General features: G+C 40.1%; 1 protein-coding gene, 1 long non-coding RNA gene and 1 other non-coding gene across 3 annotated transcripts in view; 1 reads left to right on the plus strand and 2 right to left on the minus strand.

Annotated features, from left to right (window-relative positions):
* The window catches only part of PRSS12 (serine protease 12), a 41,601-nt gene extending 33,677 nt beyond the window's left edge, over window positions 1-7,924 (plus strand). Inside the window, exons 13-14 of the mRNA XM_035324343.1 lie at window positions 3,574-3,854; window positions 5,404-7,924. Coding sequence (XP_035180234.1) covers window positions 3,574-3,854; window positions 5,404-5,711 — 589 coding nt within the window. The 3' untranslated portion in view covers window positions 5,712-7,924. The remainder of the gene's footprint in view (window positions 1-3,573; window positions 3,855-5,403) is intronic.
* Window positions 7,925-10,922: 2,998 nt separating this feature from the next.
* On the minus strand, window positions 10,923-13,394 carry LOC118166148. The gene is made up of 2 exons (XR_004750367.1): window positions 13,030-13,394; window positions 10,923-12,425 (listed from the first exon to the last, which is right to left on the minus strand). It is a non-coding gene; the product is annotated as an uncharacterized LOC118166148 (long non-coding RNA).
* On the minus strand, window positions 13,224-13,354 carry LOC118167284. Its single transcript, XR_004751080.1, has one exon. It is a non-coding gene; the product is annotated as a small nucleolar RNA SNORA24 (small nucleolar RNA).
* Window positions 13,395-14,997: the final 1,603 nt, after the last annotated feature.

A 14,997-nucleotide genomic window follows, 5' to 3' on the forward strand; every position in this document is an offset into this window, starting at 1 on the left:
TAAAAATGAAATTAGAATGACCATGTCATTTTTAGAATAGCACTCACATGTGATTTGCTGCACAGAGCCAAAAGTGTATCTGTAAATTATATGACAGTATTTTCAGTGACCTTTTGGAAATGTTTTTGGCAGATTATGTCAGGCAAAATATATTCAATGCTAATGACTTGGTATATTTGTATTCTAATATAGTAACACTCAGATGTGTACCAAAAACAGTAAAAAATTACTTTCAAGTATTCAAAGATAGTATCTAGCAAGTTCATTCTGGGGTATAGAATCCTACTTACAATAGCTTTTAATGGCAACTAACAATGTTATAAACAATGACTAGCAAATATTATCAAACCATTTAGTATTGTTAATTGGCAAAGAAACACGTAATTTTACTTATTGTATTGGGCTTAGTTCTATCATTTAGATGCTTAAGTGGAATGTTATCACACAGTTATGAAATTTGAGTGGAAAAATATAACTGAAGGAGATGTCAATAACAAACCCATAACTCTTCCACCTCCTAGTTTAAGTGGGGGTTTTACATTTAAGTTAGAATATTTCAAGTGAAAATAATACAAAGCCATTTTACTGCAGTAGTAAGGGAAGTATTTCTGTGCCAGCTTCCTTTTTGTAATTTACTCTAGGGAAAATAGATCCTACAAAGTTGGCTAATGCACCAGCTGAAGGTGTTTGAAATCTCACCCTGTGCAAGGGGTGACACTGGAGAAGCGCTCTGTCGGTTGCATAATCCATCCCAGTGCTATTACACACTTAGATGCTATGCATCACTTCTGTTCTGCAAATAGATTTTGTAACAGTGAAAGAAGACTGTTTGTACTGTGCACCCTGAGCATTCAGCTACTTGTCTCACACTGCCCTCATCCACTTTGGAGGGGGGGGCACAGAGCTGTGCTGTCTGTTCTGCAGGTGGGTGTTCTATTCCCCTGCTATCCAAGTTTCACAGAGGACCAATGCATTCATCAGCTTACACAAGAAAACGAACTACTGGTGTCGGCCAGTTCAGTTTTCACGGTGTATTCAAACTGCCTTATTTATCATAGTGACATGTCTTCACTCAAAGAAGCAAGCACATTACAGGTACTGCCATGAAAAAAAAGATGGTCAAGGCAACCAATACAGAGTCCAAAGCATAACTAGAGAAATAGTATTTTCCCCCTAATTTTATATATGAAAGTTTCTAACTTGGAATGCTAAAGCATTACTGAAAAGTATTTCTCATGGGCCAGGAAAACTTGCTTTGCAAGTCTATCCATATGTAAACATGATAAATTAAACTTTGAATGATAGTTTCTAAAAATTCCCAGAAGTAACAATGAGCAAATATATAGAACCTACTCAGTACAAACTGGCACAGCAATATCCAAGGCATTTTACTGTAGAGATGCACAAGTTACTCACAAAAAATCCACTTTCACAGAAATAACACTAGAAAAAAAGCTGTGTGAAGTAATGCCTATACTATACAATATTTTAACTTACTGAAAATGCATAGCTTTCTCCTTTATAAAGAAAAGCCACATAGATGGCAAAAGGAAAAGAGAACAAGATGAAACTCACCCAAGGTTTTACAGAACAGATCACAGCACTGCTATATATGTATTTAAAAAAAAAGTGTTTTCAATCCAGTGCCAGATTATACTTTTACTGGCTCCAACATAATAGCTCAGAGTAATGATAATATAAGGGTAGACTGATAAGAGCATACTGTCTCAGCAAAGTTCAGTGAGATTAGCCTTTTCTGATGTAATATATGTGGTAACAGGGACCCGAGAGGGGATTCATCAGTTTCAGAGCAGAAATTCCTGGCAGGTGGCAGATGGCAAGGATTTTGACAGATTATCTGTAGGGATGCAGAATTTAGGATTTCACTGACGTCATACTTCAGATGGCTGAATGTGACCATACATATGACTCTAGAAGCTAGTGAAGACCTATCAAACTTTATTAATTTGAAAAAAACTCCTTAAGAGCAAACAAAAGTAAAAACAATGTATCAGGTGCTAATTCCACTCCCATGGAATTTTGCCATATATTCTACCAGGAAAAGAGCTAACTGTGAGGTTATTTCTTAAATATCTTTAAGATAAACTTACTGAAACACAAATCTTTTGAGGTATTTTTTTCAGGTAGGAAATAAACAATGTGTTTGGTTAAATACACAACTTATTTTTTTTTCTCATTCTCTCTCTGAGACTAAAATCAACACGAATACTTGTTCAACACTTCTGTAAACATTAAAAAGTCTGCATCAGTCACAACTCTTCACTTCCAGCTGCTATACAGTTTTGATTTTGAACCAGAAAATTCAGTATATCTGAAGAGTAAGCGCTTCACACATATTACAGAGGATGACCTGGCAAGTTTTTTTGTGGCAGACAAGTGACTCCATTTTTCCTACACAAGTCATCTTCAGAGGAGTAAATGTTTGGTCTGAGCCTGCAGCCTTCTTTTCTTACAAGCCTAGAAGTGAAATTTTGCTCATACAAGACCTAAGGGAGACATGCAGAATTTACAAAGAAAGCTCTTCAGGTAGCCATGGATGCAACCTGCAATTAGAAGAAATATTCCATGGTATGTTGTTCAGAAGCACTCTAATGTTCCTGCTTTGCCCACTATTCCTCAAGCAAGTTTTAGTATGCTATGGAAATCAGGACATTGCTGGAAGGTATTAAAAAAAAGTGCAGTTTAGAAGGTGACTGAACATTGTGGGCTATTTCCTGCACACGTATTACAAATTTCCTGCTGAAGGCTATAAGGGAATGGGAGAAGTCAAAGCAAAAATATTTGGGCAAGCTTAGCCAGATTTTAAAATAAATAAACACACTCAACCCTACTCCCTTGTTTGCATTTTCCTGAGAAGGGCTGTGTGCCCTGTAATTCAAAATCACAAAAGGCATGCATTAAAAATTGTTATTTCAGCCACAGCAATCACCTCTAGAGTATTTACCATTTAGTCTTAAATGCTAAATAGATTGGGGTCATAATAACAAATCTGATTTACAGGCTTTCTGTCACTTTGAGAATAGTTGTTCATAATTCACATGCCCTTCATTTTCCTTAACATACCTTTAGTTAACCAAAGATGTTTTTATCAGGTTATCTGTCTCTAGAATTAAAAGAGCATTTTCCTTCCTCAAGATTTTTCACAGCCAACCTACAAAGCTAGTTTGAATACTGTTTTCATTTCAGTAATTATTTAGGATGTTAAGTACTCAACTTTTTGTTAGAATCACTGGCAGTTTGTGTTACCCTTATTAAATACATTTATAACACACACTTTGCTTGTACCTTTGAAGTTAAGTGCCGGTCAAAGCAAATGTCTATAAGAAATCGAGTACATGTAAATATACAGAAAGGAACATCAACTAATCTGGAACGCCAGGAAAAGTTAGAAGGTACTCTTTAGGAGACCCTTGAACTTCAATCTAAGTATCTGAGATAACAGTTTTGCTCGTAAAAAAAACAATGTTGGCATTGCTATACATGAGCAATAAAGACACTGATCAAATCTGACTTTTCATGAGCAAGCCCTATTTGCTTTAATCTCAATCTCAGGTATGGCAATAACACTCAGAACTATGCCGTGCGAGTGGGAGATTATCATACGCTGGTACCAGAAGAGTACGAGGAAGAAATCAGAGTCCAACAGATTGTGATGCATAAAGAGTACAGGCCTGACAGCAGCGACTATGACATTGCACTGGTGAGGCTACAGGGCCTGGAGGAACAGTGTGCCAGATTCAGTACCCATGTCTTACCTGCCTGCCTGCCTTTATGGAGAGAGAGACCACAAAAAACTGCTCCTAGCTGTTACATCACAGGATGGGGTGACACAGGTAAAAGTGTTTTAATGATTTCCACCCCCTGATCTTGCTACCTGAGGCTGCTTCCTGAAAAAAAAAAAAAAAAAGGAAATTGAATACTTGAAGTGAGGAAAAGCTAAAAAGTAACAATTTTACCCTTTTAATATACAGAAATATTTTCTCTCCTGGTCCTGAAACAGGAAGGATAACACTTTGTTTAGTGAATTTAGCTTGTGCTTGAGAAGTGGTGATTAACCATGTCATACAAACCAGCTGGAATAGTGGCCTCATTAAGATCGACAAGCATGAAGGAAAAGCTTATTTGCTGCCTGACACACCCTGAATACCAGCACTATCACCTCCCCCTGCCTCAGAACGTAACTAGCAGCTTTAATATATTTAGGCTTTTTAGGTGAGTACAAGAGATACTTGAGAAAGGTTATCTAAATTACTCTGCTTCAATGGAGGCATGGATAGAAAATAAATACATAGTAGAATTTCAAGTTATGTTTTTAGTCTCTCTTGTTACCATTGACATAATCAGCAGTTAGATTTATATGAGAAAAGATCTTGCTAAATCTTGAGAGTTTAATACAACCTGCAATCCAGGTTTCTGGAATAAACTAGCTAGTCACTTTTTAGGTCAGTACAAGATTATTATTTTTCAAGGGTCTTTCTCCTTAAAATATTTTACAAGTTAATAAACACGCTTTACTGTCATGTTTTCGTGAGGTTGAATATAGTGCAGGAGAGCAACCACACTTGATGCTTTGTTCCACTGATTCACTCAAACTGGCAGAGGCAAGGCCAAGTATCAGGTCTTCCTCTTTATATGCATCAAACTGTATGCACAGATGTCTACGTCAGTGTACTACAAATAAGGAGATAAACTTGTAGGTCTGTTTTTTTCTGTTTCTTTTTTTTATTATTTTCTAAGAACAATTGCTAATTCATTACTTAGCTCTTGTCTCTGCATTTTACATGATTCAATGAAAGTTCTGCGGTATTGTTTAGTTAGGGCATCTATTTAAGAAAATATGAGCTGTTGCAATAATTGCCGCAAATTATGGTAAGAAATTCCATAATTGCAGTGCTTCAGCTGAAATTTCACTATATAAGTCATACTTAAGTCACAAACACTAGGATTTTACCTTAGGAAAAAAAAACTTTCCACTAGCTTTAGTTTCCCATGTTTCCAACTGAAAAAAAGGTGCAAGCTAGAGAAAAAAAAACATAGATTCACCATTGAAGTTGTAAAACTTCAATGAAGTTGTAAAACTTCAATGCATATATTCTAAAAGTCACAAAAAGTGTGTTTATAACAACAAATTTGAACCTTGGAAGGATCCAGTGAGATTTACATGAGGTGTAAAGCTACATCTTAAACTCTGAGCTTTAAAAAAAAAAAGTGTAGCTCTATATTTACAATCTTGTATGTAACGCACATTTTTTTTCCAATACTTATTATTATTTTCAGTACACTTAATGCTGAAACAGTGAAAAGGATTGACAGCATAAATTAGATTCAATGCTATTTATGTTTCTGAGACAAAGCATCACATAACTTGAGTCCTCTTTTCAGGAAGGGCTTATTCGAGAACATTACAACAAGCTGCCATCCCCTTACTTCCCAAGAGGGTATGTGAAGAGCGTTATAAAAGGAAATTCACAGGAAGAATGCTCTGTGCTGGAAATGTCCAGGAACAGAAACGTGTTGACAGCTGTCAAGGAGACAGTGGTGGACCACTGATGTGTGAACGCCCAGGACAAAGCTGGGTTGTATATGGTGTGACCTCCTGGGGCTATGGCTGCGGAGTGAAAGATTCTCCAGGTGTCTACACCAAAGTTTCATCTTTCGTCCCCTGGATAAAAAGCGTGACCAAACTATGAATGTCCTTAATCAAAACCAAACTTGATTAACAAAGTTTGAAGCAGGACAGATTGAACAGCACAGTGCACACAGCTGGGGCCCACAGTTGGTGGAAACACACATTTTCCTGATTTACGTGGTGTTTTTTTGTTGTTGTTAAATCCAAGCTGTATACACACAACCTTTCCAGTCAGGGATTACTATGCAAACAAAACCCTTCTGTTTTGAGGAAGTTTATATTGCATGAAGAAGTTATCATGCACCTAAGATAAGTGGAGAAGCGACCTCCAGCCTAGAATAATGTTGGAGCAGGCCAGCTGGAGAGGTCCTTTTCAGACTCATTGTTCACAGGAAGCTCCGAGCTATTTATGCTCCAAGTTTTTCTGGAACTAATTACAGATCTCAAAGTTCATTTTCAGTCTAGTTTATTTCATCAGTTCTTGACTGCTTTCTTATTATTCATATGATCTTACACTCAGCTTTCTGGTTTTGACTCTTGTTTCATTAGCTGATGAGCCCATAAACAGGGTGATTCTTGGTAAGTAATTCTATGTATTAAATGTTACAGGGAAAATAAGTGTCAATAATCAGATGCCCAGCTAGCCTGATAAACATTATTACAGCTTAGTTCATAAAGCACATTCCCAAGTGACGTAGGTAGTATGCTGGGAGGTAGTTTCCCTGCAAAGCTTCCCTACACAGCTGTAAGAGTGAGATCAAATACTGGAGGTGTTCAGACAATGCCTATCTGAAAAAGTCTATGAAGTCTTAAACTACTGTTTTCTACAGTAGTTTGCAGAAATAGTAGTTTGTACAATACGGTAAGTTTGTATAATAGAGTAGTTTGTATAACACTTTGACAACACTCTCACCTTTAGGTACAATACTGTTTCAGATTGGTCTCATAGGAAAGGTGAGAATTATCTGAAATCAGTAACTGCAAAAGTCTCTTTTTATCTTTTATCTAGTAACTGCTCAAACTAGTCATAGTAATTTATGATACTACATGAAGAACTAGTTGTCATATGTTCTCTAATGCCCTCTTATATTCTAAATATCATTTAGCAATATCTATAAACTACAGTTTCCAGTGACTTATGAAGTATTTATGTATCTTGATTCCCTGTGTTAATTCCTTTCACAAATACTTTCCCCATGCTAAGAAGACCTTAATGGTTATAAAAATGCACCAATAAAAAGTGACTCTAATGTCAAGACAAAAATTAAACAACTTACTATCTTTTTAGAAAGGGCCGCTTCATTAAACTTACAATCACAGAATCATTTGGGTTGGACAAGACGTTTGAGATCATCAACCCCAACCACCAACCTGACCTACCCAGTCCCACCACCAAACCACTTCCCTTCATTCCACGTCCACATGGCTCTTAAATACCTCCAGGGATGGGCACTCCCCCACTTCCCTGGGCAGCCCCACCCAACACCTGACTGCCTTCTCTGTGCAAAAATTCTTCCTAATGTCCAATCTAGTATTATCACAGAGAACAGAGGAAGCAGTTACCATTTTAGCGCAACACTAATTGGGATCAGTCTTTCAAACAGTTAGTCTGAGACTAACTCCAATCAACAGTGAACCATGAAAGTCCATACTACATCTGTAAGCTCTAAGGCCAACTGGACTGCCTCTAAGTGTACTCTGCATAGTACATTTTTAACAAACAACCTTCTTAACATGACAAAATGAAAGCTGTGGGCCGTGAAACACCCCAGTGAGACAAGTGTGGCAGATGTGTGTCACCACATAGTGACTGTACAAACTGTGACTACCAGTTACTGTTCTCATGTGTTTCCCTTCCCCAGTCACTCAAGCCGTGACACTGTTGTGTGGCCTTTTGTGAACAAAGTAGAATGCTTGTATTCATGTTGTAAGTGGGCATTCATTCATTTCTTTATGCTTCTATGTCTCTCTGCTGTTGTAACAATATCCAAGACAACTTGATTTGCATATAAAAAGTGGCAACGCTATTGCAAGTGATTGTATACTTGGCCCTCAACTTCTCTCCAACCTCAAATTTTGTCTTCAGCTAGCTTAAATGTCTTGTTGGAACTGGTGCTAAAATAGTATACGTGAGGTGCTTTTTAGTTTTCTCTAATTCTACACTATGGGATTGGTGTGAAATATATTATTTAAAAACCTACCATAAAATGGTACTATGATCACCTACTGGTAGACCTATGTGAAAGACTGCTAGTCAACTTCAGAACCATTGATGTTCTTATTTCTAAACAGCCCTTTTAACGAGGACATAAATCTGTTAAAAGGTAACTACCTGTACTGTCAGTCTTCCTATAAAAGACCCATTATTTTGAGACTTATGGTGGAATAGACTACATAGCGCAATGTACAGAGGAATGTACAGGGGAAATCATTTTAAGAGTTGCACGACAGAAGTACAATACAGAGAATAAATTGCATACTAAATGGAGTAAACATTTAGATTTAGTACTGTAGTTCATTAGTTTTTCTCTTTTAATAGAATGCTTTAATAATTAGAATTTAAAATGTTGCACTACAGTTTCCATGCAAACAGCATGCCTTTCTTAGTTTTTAAAGAAAGTGAAATTGTCTTTATGTTATGCCATACTCATTTTTGTTCAGTGAGCCTGATGATGTAATTGTATGCAATAAAAACTGCCACACTGACTAGAACTTCTATACATAATGTACAAGCAGACACTGCAGGGACATCAGCTGGGTAAACTGTGTAAGTTTTCGTACGTGAAGAAGGCTGCTCTTGACAATACTGAAAAAGCATCTAAGCCTGAGGACATTTTCTTAGAGATGAAAGTTTGTCCTGTACCATGGAACTCCTAGTGCTTGGTGTACTTTAATTTAGACCAGTTAGGCTGTCATGAACAAGTCTAGCCTACACTATTAATAACATTTAAGAATTTGTTGACCCTTGCTGCACTCCCCTTTGTTTAACTTTTAGTACATACATGGTTGTGGAGGTCTTGTTGTTAAAGCAGGCTGATCACATTGCTTCCAGTAGCATAAACTAAGAAAACACTTGTCACTTCTATTACTGGATTACACGACCAGCTTAAGAATCTTAAAGCTACTTCCCCCCTGATGATGAGACTCAGGTGGAAATACCAATGACTCGTGATTTGGCTCCCACAGGGAACTGACAGGAAAGCTACATGGCCCTCCTGTGACTTACAAGCACTAATACAAAAGTTACAGGAGCCAGAGATATTGGACAGTTGGTTTTCAAAGAGCAAATTATTAAAAAACAACTTATTATACACTGAAACTGATGAAACATTGATCAAAAAGGTAGCTATTGCCTGGTAAGAGCAGATATGAACATTCAAGGGCTTTGGGATAACACACAGAGAGCCACGAGCACACCATAGCTAAAGGCTGCCACCAGAAGGCCTGAACTTCTCAGCACTTCAGCAAACTTGAAAGAAAATGCTTCTCTGCAGACCTTCATGGCATTTTCTTGCATTCTGTACTCTTTATTAATACTGTTTAATGCCTTCCACATCCCTGGAGAAACTGATCTCCAACCCTGCTCCTGCTTTTTCCTATTTTGTTTGCCTGCATCTGGCTTTTTCCATGGAATCAAAGCCACTCACAGAAAACAGACCTCAAAACTTGAGCACACCACTTTGCATGAGGTGTCCCTCACAGACCGGCCATCCCAACTGCAGCTGGGGTTGTAGCACCTTACTGCCCTCACCTCATCCTAGGTATAGCCGCAGTCCTCTCTTGGCCACCAGCAACCTAGTATTTTCTTGTTTAAGATAATCAAATAACTGCCCTTTTAGAACAGCTTGGCTGGCTTCTTTTAGGAAAGCACTCGTTACTGCAGAAATCCACTTTCAGAGAAGAGGAAATTCACAGTACATACTCATGATTGTCAGCTACCACGTTTGGCAGCTACAGATTTGGAATCCTACATAGGAAACATTGTATGATAGGGTTGTATGCTTGAGAGGGAAGTAATCACACACTACCAATTAAACAGGTGTAGTAACACAGCTCCACACAGAATATACATTCAGCTTTGTCATCAATGGCAGTACTAAAAAAGTTTCCTATGAAGACAGCTCCCTGCTCTCCCTACCAGATTTTCCTATTCCAAAGCTTCACTAACAGTCATTTCCTGAGATCATAGAATAGAATCATAGAATATCCCGAGTTGGAAGGGACCCACAAGGATCATCAAGTCCAACTCCTGGCACCGCACAGGTCTACCCAAAAGTTCAGACCATGTGACTAAGTGCACAGTCCAATCGCTTCTTGAATTCAGACAGGCTCAGTGAAGTGACTACCTCACTGGGGAGCCTGTTCCAGTGCGCAACCACCCTCTCAGTGAAGAACCTCCTCCTGACGTTGAGCCTAAACTTCCCCTGCCTCAGCTTAACGCTGTTCCCGTGGGTCCTATCACTGGTGTTTATGGAGAAAAGGTCTCCTGCCTCTCCACTGCCCCTCGCAAGGAATTTGTAGACCGCGACGAGGTCCCCCCTCAGCCTCCTCTTCTCCAGGCTGAACAAGCCTACTGACCTCAGCCGCTCCTCATGTCTTCCCCTCTAGGCCCTTCACCATCTTCATCACCCTCCTCTGAACACTCTCCAACAGTCTAATGTCCTTCTGTACTGTGGTGAAAAATGTAACCCATGCTGTAATTTAAATCTGTAACTCCCCTCACATCGACTTCAAATATTTGATTACTCCCTCAGTCATCAACTCATTTAGTGCAGTGCCTACCTGATCTCAGTTCTAGCTTGATTTCTTCCCCCCACCCCCTCAATCATTTCCCAATTCTTCCAGAGCCATCCACTTAAATTTTTCAGTTTGGAATGATTCACTAAGGATTTCCTTACTAACAAGGATATTCCACAGGAAGTTCTGACCAGCAGATAACTGCTATTATCTACGACTAAGTTTGCTTACACATTTTGGAAGTGAAAGCTCGATCTTATCCCATTTTTTAAAAACGCATTAGAAATCAGTTATGTTCAAAATCACTCTTCCTCCCCTGCAGCAGTAACATCCGATTAAGACCATGTGGCTTGTGGAATGACTCCGAGACAGTATTGGTCAGTCACTACTTTAGCCTGAAACCACACAGAGCTGCAAAATACAAGGCCCAGCTACCAAAAGGTGTATCTACCACACAGCAATGCATCAGTGATTTCCAAGTTCATGTGGCAGTCTAGTCTTTGTTATCAGTATACTTGTAAGGAAGAAGCGACACTTTCAGTGTAACTCAATGTCTTTTTATTGACTCATTAATACATTTGAATGCTTCACAACAGCATATATTGAAATTAAGACTGGATGGTCACGTGCATTTTCTAGACTTCCCAAACTTACCTTTGCCTTTTGGACTACACGTGTACTCCTTGAGACCTTTCTAAGGTAGTTTATTTAGCAGCAGAAGAGCAGCCACCGAAGGTGTACATCATCAGATTTAACAATACTGCAGTATGGTCAGCCATGGGACAGCATAGTCAGCGAACAACTGAGAGACTGGATAGCTTAAAATTTAGAGATGGCCCTAAGGCAGGAGCAGACAGATTTTGGAAGGCAGCACAAAAGAAGAATATAGTCTGGATAAGGTTTGCTTGGTATTTGTGTATGGAGCTGTCCTGTTCCGATTGCTCGTAGGGTAGTTTGTGATTCACACACAGTGAGATTAAGACACAAACAAGATCAGATGTTGTCTACTGGATTCCTTCTATATGTGGATCAAAAGAGAAGCAAGAGTTAAGAAAGAAGGAATAGAAAAAGTATGGAAATATAAGCAAAGGAATCTTACAGATTGCAAGAGATGGTCACCACCGTGGATCCAGTAGCATCCCATTGGTCTGCTATCTTCAGTGATTTGGTGGGGAGGGTACCTAATGTCTTCCAAAAGTACTGTCCTTTATAGTTTTCCCTTGTGATTTTTCCCATCTGGCTTCCAGGGTAATGGCACATAGCCAGTTCATTGCCATGCATATTCCTGCTAGACCAGACAGCACACACAGTAACCATGTGTAGTTAAGATTGGTCAAGACCACTCTTACCAGGCGGGGAGACCTCTGCTATCATGTGGTTAGCATGTGCTGTACTACTATCTTCCTCCTGATGGTACTGCCCATCATCAGGGGTCCTCAGTGGTTGTGCACCCCCATAAGGACAGGTGAACATAAGTTAACCTGACCAATGTGCCTATGCACTTGCTTGTTATGCTGATAGTTTTTGTTAAGCACTTTCCTGTTCTTCCATGAGTTTTGTTTTGTGGCCCATGCATTCCAGTTTGTTTGGGCACCAGACAATCAGAAAGAGATGCGTTTGCCACAGGGACAGGCAGGTCTACAATGCTAAATGGGAAACACTGGGAACAGTATTCGAGACAGAGCTGCAAGAGTCAAGGCTAATTTCAAGCACATTAAGCTACATCCCAGGTCCTCTGTGCTCTCTGTAAAGAGCAGAGAGAGATTGCAGAACATCTAGGCTGTAGGTTTCAACTTCAAACGATCAAAAAGATCATTTTTGTCTGAAGTGAAATTAAGACCTAGCCTAAAAGTAGAATTTGCCTGCTCTGTTTGACAACCAGAAATACTACTGCTTGCAAAGAGCATTAATTCTGGAAGCTCAGACATTCACCCCTCAGCTAAGTAAAAAATTGAAATTCTAATTACTACTCCAAAAATACACATGTTGAATTTAGCCCCATCTTCTTCTGTCATCACAACTCAAGAATGTTTTTCCCCTGTAAAGACAAGTTTGAGGCAATTTAATATTGCTACTGAAAACACACGAGACAGAAAGCATTACTGAACAGTACAATACCTTCCTAGAAGGAGTTGTAAGCTGCTCTGAAACAAAACTATTAAAATCAACTAGGCACCTCTCCCTGCTCCGGCAATTCCAGATCACTCTAAGCACTCACTTCACTAAAATAGCAATGTGCTGATCAGAAAAGAGATGCCCCTTGCACAGACAGCTCCTAGAAATCTGTGGGTTCCAGTAACTCTAATTTAGCAGGCAAAAGTTCTGACAATACCAGTTTTTAATCACAACCCACCATTCCTAGTATTCCTAATGTATCTATACTCCAGCCCAATTCTTAGAAATGAGCACTTCTGCTCTTGATTATGTTTTTCTATCAGTAAAAGATGAGCACCCACACGAGTCGAGTATGGCTTAAAAAACAAATCAACACCAAAGTAAATAAAAATCAAGCCTATACCTTGATTTCAGTGCTGATCGGTCAAATCTCTGCTAGTTTCGTACAGTGATTAAATTGCAAAGTGGTTTGAGGGTATTATTTCTGCTCATAAACCTCCCTTCTAAAAACTTATGAAAGCACTTACCCGGCCACGTGGCTTTTCGGCGGGGAGAGGAACTTTAATGGCGTCTCTGCACTTCCGGCTTCCGGGCTGACAAAGAAACCTTTAAAAAAAAAGTAAAAAGACTCGTTTAAAGCCCGAGTTCCGACCACTTAAGGGAAAACCGAACAAGTCAAAGGACCGCCAAGCCACCGCGCCGCGCCCCTTCGCCGGGCTCGCCGTGTTCCTCGCTACAGTCAACGACTGCTACCAACGTGATGGTAGGAGCTTTGCCAATTAGCAAGGAGCTGCTCTGCCATGCCTAGGAAGGGGGACAGCCACGGGCGGCAGCCCCCATGGAGACATGGAGCGCGCGCACCCCCCCCCGGCACCATTTTCTCCTCAGGCACCCCTCACCTACCGCCCGCTCCCCTCACTGGGGGCGTGAGGCCCAACAGCTGCACCAGCGCGAGCCTCAACCACCGCCCCGCGCGCCCACCAACGGTCAGCTGCCGCGCGCGCGGCACCAGGCAAAGGAAGAGGCGGGGCGGGGGGGGAGGCTCCGGGACGTCCCTCTGTCCGCCCCCCGTTAGGGGAGCGGCTGGCAGACGCGCCCACCAGAAGGCGGTGCCTGCTCACAACGAGCGTGGAGGAAGGGCCTCGGGAACGGCGGGTTTAAAACGCTTCCAGTCTGGAAATCACTTGGGAAATAACGTAAGAAATAATGGTAGGCCGGTTCTGGCAGGAACCGTGCGGCAGGCGAATTGGTTGGTTCAGGGCTGGGGCTGTCGGGTTGCTTGGCCTCTGTTGTGTGCCAGGGTATGGAAAAACCACCAGCTCGAGTACATGGTTGTCCGGCAGTACCATGGGATAACTGCTAGGACTGTACAAAAGTACAGAGACAAAATGCAGCCCTACCATGTCCAACAGTCCTGCCGGTGCCGTATGAGCCTTGGCTGTTCTCACCTTGCACCTTTTGTGTACAGAAATTTATCTCCACTCTGTCAAGTGCATGACAGAAAGCAGTCGATAGCTGAAATACATGTACCGTGTTTGTATAAACATTCACACACATATTTTTTGTATTTTATATATTTATTTATTTATTTTTGTACCAGAGTAAATTGGGTTCAGAATTGAGCTGAATAAAGTAGCTTTACCGGGAAACTTAATAGCAGAGACATTCTTGAGGAGACAATGGAGGAGACTAATAGGTTTCTTTAAGGGTAAGAGTCCGTTTCCCTGATCTGAATAATAAAGGTTATGGGAAGCCCCTACATCACGGTTGAACTAGGCCACATCTGTTAGGAAAGACTCCTACCTTTTGGAAGAGATCTGGTAGTGACCTTGCACTACTAGACTGACAGCTCTCCTAGGTATGGAGATAGCTGAGCAATTAACAGGACATAAGCCTTTTCTGTCTCAATTTCTCAAGACAATGAGAGGATCAGAACAGAAAAAAGGAACTGAAGAAAGAAAATAACTATTAAAAAAGACAGGAAAGTTACTTGACAGAAAGCAGACTGGAGAATAATCAAACTCACAATATGCTTTTCAGATCAATCACCCTTAATTTCTCTAAATTCCTCCTCTATTCAGGTTTCCTTGGCTCTTGGTTTCAGCTGTTAATTCATTTCCTGTTCCTCTGCTGATGCTGACTATTTTGCTTTCTTCATCCTCGTGGTCCACAGACACAAAAAAGGGCATCCTTTGCTTTAGAAACTCTTAAGAGGTTTGGGTTGGAAGAACTGAAAAGAAATATTAAATGAAAGCAGATAAACTGTATCCAGAGGTCAGCCAGGTGTTATTTGTAGCAAAGATCGTTTCTGTTTGCTTAGTACCTTTCTGCTATTTCTTTACTGTTCCATTTCTGTTACTCTTAGAGATTATAGAGATGGGTATTAGAAAAGAAGCTTAGACTTCTGAATGTATATACTACATCATTTCTCTGTAATGAAAATAATATTTTGTTATCATAGGGTTTGTATTCTCTACACCCATATGAAGATATGA

The sequence above is a fragment of the Oxyura jamaicensis genome, chromosome 4, assembly GCF_011077185.1.
Source record: "Oxyura jamaicensis isolate SHBP4307 breed ruddy duck chromosome 4, BPBGC_Ojam_1.0, whole genome shotgun sequence".
NCBI lineage: Eukaryota > Metazoa > Chordata > Aves > Anseriformes > Anatidae > Oxyura > Oxyura jamaicensis.